We start from the raw sequence: 13761 nt of genomic DNA, 5'->3' as shown, positions 1-13761 counted from the left end.
CGTCTTTTAAGTTTTCTACCAGGGTCTATAGGGTTTACAACCCATAAACTCATCACTACTCTCCAAGAGGGCTCCTGCCTGTTCGGAAAACCGGGGATGGGTGTGTGTGTGTGGCGTTGTGGGGGGGGGGGGGGAACGACTCTACAGTCCCCATCGTAAAAATATGGCCAGCAGGTCAGGCGAACGACAGAAACCCCGCCTCTATAGTATTTCGAGGCAGCGCCGCAGGCGTCAGTTACCCTCCAACATCTCCGTCCCCCCCCCCCCCCCAACTCCCCAGCCCCATCCCTTTAATTCAGAAAACCGTAACGTAGGTCGGTGGGATGAGGAGGAGCCCGGAAGGGGAGGGGGGCTGGGCCGCCGGGGCGCGCGCGGGGAGGCTCACCTTGGGGTCCGGCAGGCTGAAGACGCTGGGGTCGTCCGTACTCCCCACCATGATCTTGTGCTCCTTGCCCGGCGCGTGGCCGCCGGCGCCCTCGGCGCGAGAAGCCTTGGCGCCGTGGCGCTCGCCAGCCACCCGGTCGCTGGTGGTGTTTCCCATGGCTGTAGCTCGAGTCGGGGGCCACCTGCTGGGGCGAACCACGCGGGGCTTTAACACCCGGCGGCCGCGTCAGGGGCGCCCCCCGCTCCGCCCCTGCGCCTGGGGACCCGGGCCAGGGAATCCCCGCCCCAGGGAAGCCGTGCCCGGGGTCCCCTCCTTCCTCGGCCTCCGGCAGCGCCCGCGGCCCCCCACCCCCCACCCGCCACCCGCCACCCGCCTCTCGACGCCCGCCGCTGGGGAAACCCGCTTCGGGGAACTCCCCGCATCCCCGCGTTCACTGCCCGGGGGCGCCCCCACCCCAGTCACCTCCCGCGATGCTCTTCCTCCTCCCCTAGCCACTCGCGAGATGGCTGTTCTGCGGTTACGTCCACCAATAAAGTTATTGAAATTGAAGCCGCGCCCCGGGCTGGAGATCCGGGTTTCCTCCTAAAATGGCTACGAGGCCAGGGGCGCCAGGCCCGCCCCGCGCGCGTTCCCTACGGCCGCGCGGCGACGGCTCCCGAGCTCGCGGCCTCTCTAGCCGCCGCCGCCGCCGCCTCGGTGGTGGGCAGCCTCTCGCGCCAGGCGGGGGCGCCCGCTCCGCGTTGGCCTCGGGCTGGGCGGGGCGGGGCGGGGCGGGGCGCGGGCTCCGCCCACCCGACCCAGAATCCCTGGCGCGGTCAGCCGCGGGCCGGCCTTCCGGAGCAGACGGGCTCCAGGGACCGCAGGGCCGCCTCCCGGCCTCAGGCGCTCCGTACCCGGAGAAGCGGCGCTGCCTCCTTGCCGCCCGCCTCACCTGGCTTCAGGTTAAACAGAACGTTCTCTGGGCAACCCGGACAGGTGGGTTCCTCCAGGGATTTAGAAACAGAATTTCCTCCTGGAATCAGAAGGAAGTAGTGGCGACTGCTTGAGGTACCTTCCAGCTGGCTGCGGTGGGGAGCAGCCTCGACTGGGGCCCCAGTGAGGAAGGAGTAATTAGGCGAGAAACCTTGACAGATGCGTGAAACTGGTCTGAAGAGGAGGAGAAAGCTATTCTGAGCTAAGAAACCGCGAATGCAACGAGCAACCCCAAAAGAAATGCCTTTTGAGGAAGACCAACAAGAAGAGAAGGAACAGTGAGAGCAGAAAAGGACAGAGATTGTCCTCGGGTTGGAACGGATCTAGGTTTTTGCTGATGATTAATGGAACGTGTATGGTACTTACTAATTCATTCTTTGTGTTATAATTATGTGCTTTTCCGATTCCCTAGCGGAAACCGTTATCACTCAATGTGTGTGACACAGACCAGCAGCTTTGCCATCACCTGGGAGCTGGCTAGAAGTGTAGAATCTGAGGCTCTATCCTACAGGATCAGAATCTGCATTTTAACAAGATCCTCAGGGGAATGTGTATACATATTAAAGTGTCAAGCACTGCTTTGAAGGCTGGCAGAGAGCAAGTCTAGTTTTGATTCCTCTTCCTGTTCTGCATGCATCTTGTCCGGAGTAAGCTTTTAGTAAATATTTGCACAGTGAAGGGTGTAATACCGTTTACTACATTTCTAACAAGATAATACCACTTAAACAGCGATGGGGGAATGCCAAGTCGTACAAGGCCACCCTTTTTGAATGAACAGCTTTATTTTGTTGAAAAGCTTATTTTTCATAAAAAAAAAAAAAACCATACACTTAGGTTTGACAAATTCGCTTCTCTGCCTTTTGTCTTTCCTCTGCCCTAGTTAGTAAACTCAGAGATTCTCTGGTTCTTTTTTTTTTTTTAAAGATTTTATTTATTTATTCATGATAGTCACACAGAGAGAGAGAGAGAGGCAGAGACACAGGCAGAGGGAGAAGCAGGCTCCATGCACCGGGAGCCCGACGTGGGATTCGATCCCGGGTCTCCAGGATCGCGCCCTGGGCCAAAGACAGGCACGAAATCACTGTGCCACCCAGGGATCCCAGATTCTCTGGTTCTTAACCAAAGACAGTTTGCAGAAAAAAGAATGTTGCGGATAACATTTTTACTGTGACCTTTTGCTCCTCCCTCCAAAATCTCCACTGCCTGGTTACCTCCTTTTTGGTCCCTACTGTTCCCCTCTCTACCACTTCCGTTCATTCTTTCCACTGCACTCTGCAGCAAGGCCTCTGAAGGGAGTAATACATTGAATCTTGTGTATTATTCAGGTTTTTAACCACAGGGTAGCTTCTCTATGCCAAATAATAAATAGGTCCTTACAGTAGTCAAATCAGCATAGCAGAAGCAAACCAGATATTATATTGGCGAGTGGAAAACTTATTAAGAAAAGAAACTTCTTGTCTAAATAGAAATGACTTTTGGGTCATCTCCTTTGGGGGATTACCCATGACATTGTTTTGCTCTAGTAGCATTTATGAGTCAGTCAATAGTTAATATTATATTGCATATATGGATAGGCATTATGCAACTATGTATAATATGCATAATTATATGCATATTGCACATTCAGGCAGTAATTAACACTGTTATCCTACAGTAATTAACATCCTACAGTAATTAACACTGTAGGATGGATTAATTGCTTCTCTCCAGTCCCAAATTTTGTTTGTTTGCTGTCACTCCAGTATTTTCTCTTTCCTTTAAGAGGGAAGGAAAAGGAGGTAACAAAGTAACCTGTGGGGGTTCTCTTGATGTTACTGTGTCTCATGCCACTCATTCTCAGATCAGCCCTTCTGCCTGATAAACAGAGGAATAACAGAGCGTGGGAAGCATCATAGCACAGTAAGCTTTTACGTACACTGCTAAAGGTGTCCTTCTGAGAGTTAAAGATGTGGAAATGGGAGAAGAGTATACTGATTTTACAGAACTTGATGACAGGGTTAGATTAGGCATCTGGAGGTTTACATTCCCATTTCCCCTCCCATTTGTGGTCAGGGATGAGTAGGATATCTCATCTTGGTGATTTACATTTCAAAAGGCAACCTGATATTTTTTTATAAAGTCAAACGTTCACTTAACATGTAGTTTAGTAATCCCACTCTAAGGTACTTATCCAGGGGCAGCCTGGGTGGCTCAGCGGTTTAGCGCTGCCTTTAGCCCAGGGTGTGATGGAGTCCCATATTGGGCTCCCTGCATGGAGCCTGCTTCTCCCTCCACCTGTGTCTCTCATGGATAAATAAATAAAATCTTTAAAAAAGAAATAAGGTATTTATCCAGGTGAAATAAAGATGGGTTCACACAAAAACCTGCACACAAAACTTAATTTGTACAAAACATATGTGGCTTTATTCATATTTATTCCCAAATGGAAACAACACAAATGTGCTTCACCTGGTGAATCGATGAACAAAATGTGGCATAGTTGTAAATGGAAAACTACTCAGTAATAAAAAGGATTAAACTCTCCATACACACATGGATGAATTACAGATGCATTATGGGGAGTGAAAGAAGCCAGATTCTATTTACATGACTTTCTGTAGAAAGCAGAGGATCAGAAACAGAACCATGCCTTTCAGAAGTTGAGGATGGGAGCACAGGGGTTGACTACAAAGAGCAGGAGGGAATTTGGGGGGGGGGGGACGACAGAACTGTGTCTGCCAAAATTTACAGAACTGTACAATTAAAAGGGTAAGTTTTATTGTAAAAAAAATTATACCAGAGGGGTGCCTGGGGGGCTCAGTCAGTTAAGCATTTGCCTTCAGCTCAGATCATGATCCCAGGACCTCTAGTTGGGCTTCCTGCCCGGTGGGGAACCTGTTTCTCCCTCTCCTGATCCCCCTCCCTGCCTGTGCTTTCTTTCTCTGTCAAGTAAATAAAATCTTTTAAAAAATTATACCTCAATAAGAAATGAAAACAATTTAATACTATTTCTTCTTCTTCTTCTTCTTTTTTTAGCATTCAGCACTTTATTAGTTGTGTTTAACACCCAGTGCTCATCACATCACATGCCTTCCTTAATGCCCATCACCCAGTTACCCCATGCCCTGCCCCCCACTGCCCCTTCAGCAACTGTCAGTTTGTTTCCTATAGTTAAGAGTCTCTCATGGTGTTTCTCCCTCTCTAATTTCTTTCCATTCAGTTTTCCTTCCCTATGATACTCTGTGCTGTTTCCTATATTGTACATATGAGTGAAGCCATATGATAATTGTCTTTCTCTGACTGACTTATTTTGCTCAGCATGATACCCTCCAGTTACATTGATAATGGTAATTGGTGCAAATGGTAAGTATTCATCCCTTCTGATGACTGAGTAATATTCCATTACATATATATATATAATATATATATATATATTATATATATATATTCCATTGTATACATAGACCACATCTTCTTTATCCATTCATCTTTCGATGGACACCGAGGCTCCTTCCACAGTTTGGCTATTGTGGACATTGCTGCTATAAACATCAGGGTGCAGGTGTCCTGGTGTTTCATTGCATCTGTATCTTTGGGGTAAGTCCCCAGCAGTGCAATTGCTGGGTCGTAGGGCAGATCTATTTCGAAGTGACTTTTAGAAGGAGGGACCAACTTGGGTAGTTTAGAGGGCTGGAAATTTCAGTCCCACCCCACTGACCTTCAGGAGTAGAGAGGGTCTGGAGGTTGAATCAATTGCCAATGGCCAATGATTTAATCAATCATGCCTATGTAATAAAGCCTTCATAAAAACTAAAAAGGACAGGATTTGAAGACTTTCCAGGTTGAACATGTGGAGATTCAAGGGAAAGTGGTGAGCTAGGAAAGGGCATGGAAGCTTCACGCCCTTTCCCCATACCTGCCCTGTGCATCTCTTTATTGTTCCTGAGTTATATCTTTTTATAGTAAATCAGGAATCTAGTGAATAAATGGGTTTCCTGAGTTCAGTGAACCACTCTAGCAAATTAATGGAACCTAAAGAGGAGGTCTAGGAACTTCCAATCTATAACCTGTTGGTCAGAAACCCAGGTGACAACTTGGACTTGAGATGGTGTCTGGAATGTGTGCATATGGGGGTTGGGGGCACTTCTGTAGGAAAGAGCCCTTAAGCTGTGGGATCAGACACCATGTCCAGATATATGTCAGAATTGAGTTGAATTGTGAGACATACAACTAGCATCCTAAAAATTGCTTGTTGGTACGGGGAATTATTCCAACTCTGATGTTGGAATTCATGACCAGAATGCTTAAGGACCTTTGCATATTTTCTATTTGAATTATTTGTTTTCTTGCTATTGAATTGTTTGATTCCTTATTTTGGATATTAGTCCCTTGTGAGATATATCAGATATATGGTTATATATCAGATAAATGTTTTCTCCCATTCAATAGGTCACTTTTTCATATTGTTGATTGCTGTGCAGAAGCTTTTAGTTTGATGTAGTTCCACTTGCTCATTTTAGCTCATTGCCTTTGCTTTTGGTATCTAATCCAAATCATAACCAACACCAATGCCAAGGAGTCTGCCCTTTATGGTTTTTTTTTTTTGAGAAGTTTTATAGTTTCAGGTGTTAAATCTTTAATCTATTTTGAGTTAGTTTTTGTGAGTGATAAGGTAAGGGTTTAGTTTCATTTTTGTATGTGGATAGTCAGTTTCCCCAGCACTACTTATTAAAGAGATTTTCCCAGAATTTTGTGGTTTTGGTGCCCTTATCAAAGATTAGGTGACTATATATAGGTGGGTTTATTCCTGGGCTCTCTACTCTTCCTTTGGTCTGTGTCTGCGTTTTTATGTAGGTACTTACTGTTTTGATTACAGTAGTTTGAAATCAAGAAATGTAATACCTCCAGTTCTGTTCATCTTTCTCAAGATTCCTTTGGCTTTTTGGAGTCTTTTGTGGTTGCTTTATTTTATATTAAAATAATCTTATTCTGGCCTAGAAGCAGTAGTAAGTTCTTATATTCTGTCTACCCAAAGGAAGAGGAACCAAATTAAAGGGTCCAGAATTTTCCTCACGTATTATCATAATTAGGATTTGCATGTGAATTTTATCTTGTAATCTCAAAATTGCCCTGTGAGAGTAGACAGGACGGATAATTATATCTCATTTTATAAATAAGGCTCTGGTTAAATATATAGCCAGCATTTCCTTAAATGATATTTATACTTCATTCATTTCTTGAAAACTTGATGAGGGCCTAGTACCTGCTGGGCTATGCTAGGCAGCCCCTGCTCTGGAATTGCTCACAATCTTGAAATCTCCAAGTGAAGAATGACTATGACTCCAAGTAGGTGTCTAAACCTGACATTTATGGACACATAAATGTTTATAGTGACACTTATGGCTAAACATTCACTGAAAATTTCCTTTTCCGAAAGTGTAAACTTAAATTATTTGAAGAATTAGTATCTCAATTAACATCATAGTTAGCAGGCATTGATTGAGCACTTAATACATATATCACCACATGGGTATTGATTTGGTACAAAGAGACTGTTAACTATAAATTGTTTGACTTAGGGCAAGTACCCTTATCTTTCTAATTGTAAATTTTGTCATATGTAAAATAGAGGATTATGCATGTCATCACTAAATCCTGAGTTATAGTTAGTTGATGACATTATTCCAAGCTCTGTCCTCTGAAGGGCCTAGAGAAAAAATGACACCCAGTAGCTACGAGCACACCTAGCACCTAGTTTTTGGCTTCTCATACCATTCTTTAATAAAAGGAACCAGGACTCTTGGAAGAAGTGGCTGCTTTTAGGACTGGGACACTGAATGTACAAGATAAGTTTGGGGCATCTGGTAGTGCCAGAAAGTGAAGAAGTGCTTAAACCAACCAACCAACCAAACAAATGCCACACAAAAAAACAGTTGGGGATATGTCACAGGGACAGAGGAGCCAATGCAATAGCTCCTAATGGCTAAAGATGGAATAATATGAGCAATGAAATAAATATTACAGTATTGGATTATAACCCAAGTTATAATATAAATATCTGTGAGTCTATGCTGATATGAAGAAATAATTAAATCAGCAAGTAGAAGGGGAAGAATTCTTCCCATACAGAAGAATTCTAAGACATTTATATAGATACCCTTCCCTCAAAGAGATGAAACATAACTGTCAACTGTTTAAGTGTAGGCTGAGTATAGTAATTCCTTCTAAGGAGTACAGTATATTGGGAGGGGGGAGAATAACTTAACATTAGAGAAACATGACAAACACAACTTCAGCCAGTTGATCAAGATTAACATCATCAGTGACAAGTCAGTAGCATGTACCCTTGATATAATGTGATGAGAATAACACTTTACCTCTGTGATCTTTTTCCTGAAAAACTGTACACCCTCATCATGAGAAAAAATATCAGACACTCACCAGTAAAGGATATTCTACAAAATGCTTAACCAGTAGTATTCTTCAAAACTGTAAAGATCATCAAAAACAAGGAAAGTCTGAGAAACTATCAAACATTATATGGTCTCATTCATTTGGGGAATATAAAAATTAGTGAAAGGGAATAAAGGGGAAAGGAGAGAAAATGAGTGAAAATATCAGTGAGGATGACAAAACATGAGAGACATCTAACTCTGGGAAATGAACAAGGGGTAGTGGAAGGGGAGGTGGGTGGGGGGTTGGGGTGACTGGGTGATGGGCACTGAGGGGGGCAACTTGGCGGGATGAGCACTGGGTCTTATGCTATATGTTGGCAAATTGAACTCCAATAAAATTTTTTTAAATTAAAAATAAATAAAATTAATAAAGTGTAAAGGAGCCTAATGATGAGGGATAATGTATTTTGAGTGGGATCCTGTGACAGAAGAAAAATCATTATTAAATAAATTTTAAAATTATGGAACTTAGTTCTTTTTAAAGTGTCAAGATCAGTAGACTTAATGATGTACTATAAGCTGGCTAATTGAGTTTATTTTTTATTTTTTGGCTAATTGAATTTAAATTTAAAAAAGAAGAAGAAAGTGTCAAGATCCTGAAAGAACAAAAGACTGAAGAACTGACAAAGATTGGGGGAGAGTAAGGCTACGTAACTAAATACAATATGGGATCCTGGGTTTGAAAAAGGGAATTAGTTTGAAAACTGTTGAAATTTGAATAAGGTCTGTGGTTTAGTTAATAGAATTGTATCAATGTTAATTTCCTTGGTAGTTATTGTAATGTTATATGAAATCTTATAATTAGGGAACCTGGGTAAAGGGTATATGAGAATTCTCCGTACTATTTTTTTTTATTGAAGTATAATTGACTTACAATATCCCAGTAGTTTCAGGTGAACATCAAAGTGATTTGATATTTTTATACTTTATGAAATGATCCCCCTGATAAGTCTACTTACCACCTTTCACCATGCAAAATTATTACAATATTATTGACTGTATTCCCTATGCTGCATATTACAGCTGCATCACTTATTTATTTTATGACTGGAAGTTTATACCTCTTAATTCCCTTCACCTTTTTTGCCCCTCCCAACCCTTCCTCACTCTTGTAACCGATAGTTGTTTTCTGTATCTCTGAGTCTTCTGTTTTGTTTTGTTTGTTGATTTGTTTTGTTTTTTTTTTAGATTCCACATATAAGTGAAATCATACAGTATGTCTTTCTCTGCCTGGTTTATTTCACTTAGTATAATATCCTCTAGGTCCATCAATTCTGTCACAAATGGCAAGATTTCATCCTTTTTTATGCCTGATTAATATTTCTTTGAATATATGTACTACATCTTCTTTATCCATTCATCTATCCATGGACACATAGTTAGCTTTCAAGTCTTGGCTATCGTATATAATGCTACAATGAACATAGGGATGCATTTATCTCTTCAAATAGATGTTTTCATTTTCTTGGATAAATACTCAAAAGTGGAATTGCTGAATCATAGGGTAGTTCTATTTTTAATTTTTTAAAAAGATTGTATTTATTTATTCACGAGAGACAGAGAGAGAGAGAGAGGCAGACACATAGGCAGAGGGAGAAGCAGGCTCCATGCAGGGAGCCCAATGCAAGACTTGATCCCGGGACTCTGGGATCACGCCCTGAGCTGAAGGCAGATGCTCAACTGGTGAGCCACCCAGGCATCCCTGTTTTTAATTTTTGTGAGAAATCTCCATACTGTTTGCCATAGTGCTGCACCAATTTACATTCCCACCAATAGTGGGTGAAGATTCCCTTTTCTCCACATCTTCACCAACACTTGTTATTTTTTATCTTTTTGATAATAACCAATCTGGTGTAAGCCAATCTGATGAATGAATATCAGTTGTGAAGTGATATCTTGATTTTGATTTGCATTTTCTTGATGGTAAATGATATTGAGCATCTTTTCTTGTGCCTGTTGATCACCTATATGTCTTCTTTGAAAATATGTCTATTCAAGTTCTCTGCTCATTTTTCAATCAGGTTGTTTGTTTTTTAGATATTGTGTAAGTTCCTTATTTGGATATTAATCCCTTAGCAGATGTATGATTTGCAAATATCTGCTCACATTCAGTAGGTTGCCTTTGTTTATGGTTTCCTTCATTGTACCAAAGCTTTTTGGTTTGATGTAATCTCATTTGTTTATTTTAGTTTTTGTTGTCCTTACCTGAGGAAGCTGGTCCAAAAAGATATTGTTAAAGTTGACCTAAGAGCTTTCTGCCAATGTTTTCTTTTATTTCTTTGGTTTTAGGTCTTACATGTAAGTCTTTAATCCATTTTGAATTTATTTTTGTACATGGTGTAAGAAAGTGGTCCAGTTACATTCTTTTGCATGTAGCTGTGCAGTTTTCCCAACACCATTTGTTGAAAAGACTATCTTTTCCCCACTGTATTCTTTTCTCTTGTCATAGATTAATTTACCATATATGTATGGGTTTATTTCTGGGCTCTCTCTTCTATTCTGTTGATCTATGTCTGTTTTCATGCAAGTACCATATCATTTTGATTACTATAGCCTTGTGGTATAGCTTGAAATCAAGGAGCATGAGACCTCCAGCTTTGTTCTTCTTTCTCAAGATTACTTTGGCTATTCAAGAGTCTTTTTTGATTCTGTACAAATTTTAGGATTGTTTTTCTATTTCTGTAAAAATTGCCATTGGAATTTTCATAGAAATTGAATTAAATCTGTTTATTGCTTTGGGTAGTATGCATATTTTAACAATATTAATTCTTTTACTTCATGAGCACAGATATCTTTCCATTCATTTGTGTCATTTTTAGTTTCCTTAATCACTGTATTATAGCTTTCAGTCTACAGGTCTTTCACCTCCTTGGTTAAATCTATTCCTAGGTATTTTATTCTTTTTGATGCAATTGTAAACGAGATTGTTCTCTTAACTTCTCTTCTTTGTTATTAGTGTATAGAAATGCAACTGATTTCTTCAGTGTGCAGAAGTCTGTTGCACTTCTATACATCAGTAATGAAGCAGCAGAAAAAGAAATCAAGGTATCAATCCTTTGCAATTGCACCAAAAATAGAAATACCTAGGAATAAACCTAACTAAAGAGGTAAAAGATCTGTACTCTAAAAAGTATACAACACTTATGAAAGAAATTGAAGAGGACACAAAGAAATAGAAAAACATTCCATGATTAGAAGAACAAATATTGTTAAAATGTCTATACTACTCTAAACAATCTACATGTTTAATACAATCTCTGTCAAAATACCAACAGCATTTTTCACAGAGCTAGGAAAACAATCCTAAAATTTTTATGGAATCACAAAAGATCCTGAATAGCCAAAACAATTCTGAAAAAGAAAAAACAAAACTGGAGGCATCACGATTCTGGATTTAAAGCTATATTACAAAGCTGTATTATCAAGACAATATGGTACTGGCGCAAAAACAGACACATAGCTCAATGGAACAGAATAGAAACCCAGAAAGGAACTAACAACTATATGGTCAACTAATCTTCAACAAAGCAGGAAAGACTATCCAATGGAAAAGACAGTCTCTTCAGCAAACAGTGTTGAGAAAACTGGATAGCAACATATAGAAGTATTAAACTGGACCACTTCCTTATACCATACAGAAAAATAAATTCAAAATGGAAGAAAGACCTATATGGGAGACAGGAAGCCATCAAAATCCTAGAGAACACAGGCAGCAATGTCTTTGACCTTGGCCAGAGCAACTTCTTACTAGATATGTTGCTGGAGGCAAGGGAAACAAAACCAAAAATGAACTATTGGGACCTCATCAAGATAAAAAGCTTCTGCATAGTGAAGGAAGCAATCAACAAAACTAAAAGACAGCCTACAGAATAGGAGAAAATATTTGCAAAAGACATATCTGATAAAGGATTAGTATCCAAAATATATAAAGAACTTATCAAATCAACACCTGAAAAACTAATAGTCCAGTTAAGAATTGGGCAGGAGACATGAATAGACACTTTTCCAAAGAAGACATCTAGTGGCTAACACATACATGAAAAGATATTCAACACTCTCATCATCAGGGAAATGTGAATCAAAATATGAAAATCTTCGGATTGCTTATTTCATAGAGAAAAAAAGAAACAAGGTGATTTGCTGACTGTGAGGAAAGGGGGCAGGTTTGAGGTTTGAACAGGTAAACATGTGAAATAATCAACTAGGAGAGTAGAACAAAGAATTGACTAGAAAAATGAAGTGGGATTGGCAGGTAGCACTGAAGGCCAACTTAGGTTTGGTCATCATGAATTTAAGATGTTAAGTCAGCATAGTGGTGTTTTTCTCTTGCCAGCTGTTTAGTGGAGGAACATAACCAAAGGTAAAATTTATTCAAGGAAGTATGGGGGAGAGGGGCAAAGTAGTTGAGAGTGCATGTAGGGTGTGATTACAATGTTGGACCATGGATTTTAAGCTGGGTAGCCTGGGAAGTGAAGACAGAGTAGATTGATGGAGGTCCCAGTGGAGTTAAAGAACTGAAGGTGTTGGAATGAATGAGCTGAAAAGATAAGAGGTGGTTTTATAGAGTAGGAAATTGAATTTAAAAACGACATTGAGATTTTGGTGATGTTGGAGTTACTGGTAATGACAATGTCTTAGATATGACCATGGGTGTCGGTAGATAAAATGAGGTAGATCGTAAGATCATTTGAGTGAGAAGGTCATTGAATTGAGAGACCAGGTGGCAGAGAGTGTTAAGATCTACTTCAACTCTCATTCTCATTCTTCCTTCCTCCTTAATAATAGAACTTTGATTTTTACGTGGGCACTTTGACTCTTTGTATAAAGACGTATTTCTTAGCCTCCCTGGTAGCTAGATGTATATGACTAAGTTCTTCTAATGAGATCTAAGTGGGAGTGTATCCTAAATGGAAAATTCTAGTAAATCACCTTAAAAGATTCTAATAAACCTCCTACATTTCTCTTTCCTTTTGTGTAGAATGTTCACATAATAATTAGAGCTCCAGCAACCATCTTGGACCATGAGGTAAAAATGATATGCTGAGAGTGGAGCAGAAGGAGGAACTGTGTAGCCGTTCTAGCATCTTCCTTGAGACACTCTTCCTCCAGACTATTTTATATGAGACAGAAATAAGTTTCAATTTTGTTTAAGTCATTGTTACTTTGGGTTTTTCTATTATATTGCAGCTGACCCAAATCCTAATTAATACACTGAATTGGTGGAAATATTACCTATATAGATGTTAATCAACTACAGGAGTAGTTATATTTATAAAGAGAGTGAGGCAGAGAGCATAGTGCTAAAACCTTCCCTGAATGAAGGGGAATAAATGGGAGATCTGTAAACTACTTCAAACAGTAGAGGTAGTAAGTGGAAGAAGGTGGGGAATTTGAGAAGGGAGGGAGAAACAGAAATGAAGATGAAGGAAGACATTTTGCTCCACTCTCTTTCCTGTGTTAAGATAACCATTTATTTATATAAATTTTATATTTTTAAATTTCTTTAAATAAAAAAATTTAGAAGAGGGAGCAAAAGGAGAGGGAGACACAAAATCTTAAGCAGGCTCCATACCCAGCATGTGAGCCCAAAGCAGGGTTCCATCTCACAACCCTGAGATCATGACCTGAGCTGAAATCAAGAGTCAGATTCTTAACTGAGCCACCCAAATGCCCCAATACTTTTTAATTCCTGTGTTTGACTGAGGAAGTAAGTTGTACACAGAACATATAACATCTATTTCAAAACAAACATAATATTAGAGATGACTTACTGACTCAGATCAGTGATGTATTCCAGAATATTTTCTAGGACAACATGCTTGCCCCATAGATATTTCAAAATGGTAAGTGTTCTTAAACTCCTTAATCACTTTTTTATAAAAGTATTAGTCACTATTTATATTTATATATGTATGTGTGTATATATATTAGGATATATTCATGATTACATTTAATCATTTGAAAACATTA

General features: G+C 40.3%; 1 protein-coding gene and 1 long non-coding RNA gene across 18 annotated transcripts in view; one reads left to right on the top strand and one right to left on the bottom strand.

Moving 5' to 3' along the window:
• PRKAB2 (protein kinase AMP-activated non-catalytic subunit beta 2) overlaps window positions 1–1020 on the bottom strand; it is a 29001-nt gene extending 27981 nt beyond the window's left edge. For 7 of the 14 annotated variants that reach the window (XR_013348886.1, XR_013348885.1, XR_013348887.1 and 4 more), the window contains exons 1-2: window positions 848–1019; window positions 386–566 (exon numbers count right to left, since the gene is read on the bottom strand). Coding sequence is in view for 9 of the 14 variants with exons in the window: in XM_077842581.1 (XP_077698707.1) it covers window positions 386–541 (156 nt within the window). In the remaining 5 variants the exon portion in view is untranslated. The other 7 variants (XR_013348889.1, XR_013348888.1, XM_077842578.1 and 4 more) reach the window with 3 other exon arrangements.
• A 62-nt stretch (window positions 1021–1082) lies between these two features.
• The window catches only part of LOC144280487 (uncharacterized), a 62872-nt gene continuing 50193 nt past the window's right edge, over window positions 1083–13761 (top strand). The window contains exons 1-3 of one of the 4 annotated variants that reach the window (XR_013348893.1): window positions 1096–1360; window positions 1770–2004; window positions 8368–8859. This is a non-coding gene — a long non-coding RNA (uncharacterized LOC144280487). Of the gene's footprint in view, window positions 1361–1769; window positions 2040–8367; window positions 8860–13761 lie in introns of those variants that run through there. The other 3 variants (XR_013348890.1, XR_013348892.1, XR_013348891.1) reach the window with 3 other exon arrangements.

The sequence above is a fragment of the Canis aureus genome, chromosome 12 (assembly GCF_053574225.1).
Source record: "Canis aureus isolate CA01 chromosome 12, VMU_Caureus_v.1.0, whole genome shotgun sequence".
Taxonomy (NCBI): domain Eukaryota; kingdom Metazoa; phylum Chordata; class Mammalia; order Carnivora; family Canidae; genus Canis; species Canis aureus.
Note: the sequence above shows the minus strand (reverse complement) of the source record. Positions and strands in the feature narration are given on the sequence as shown.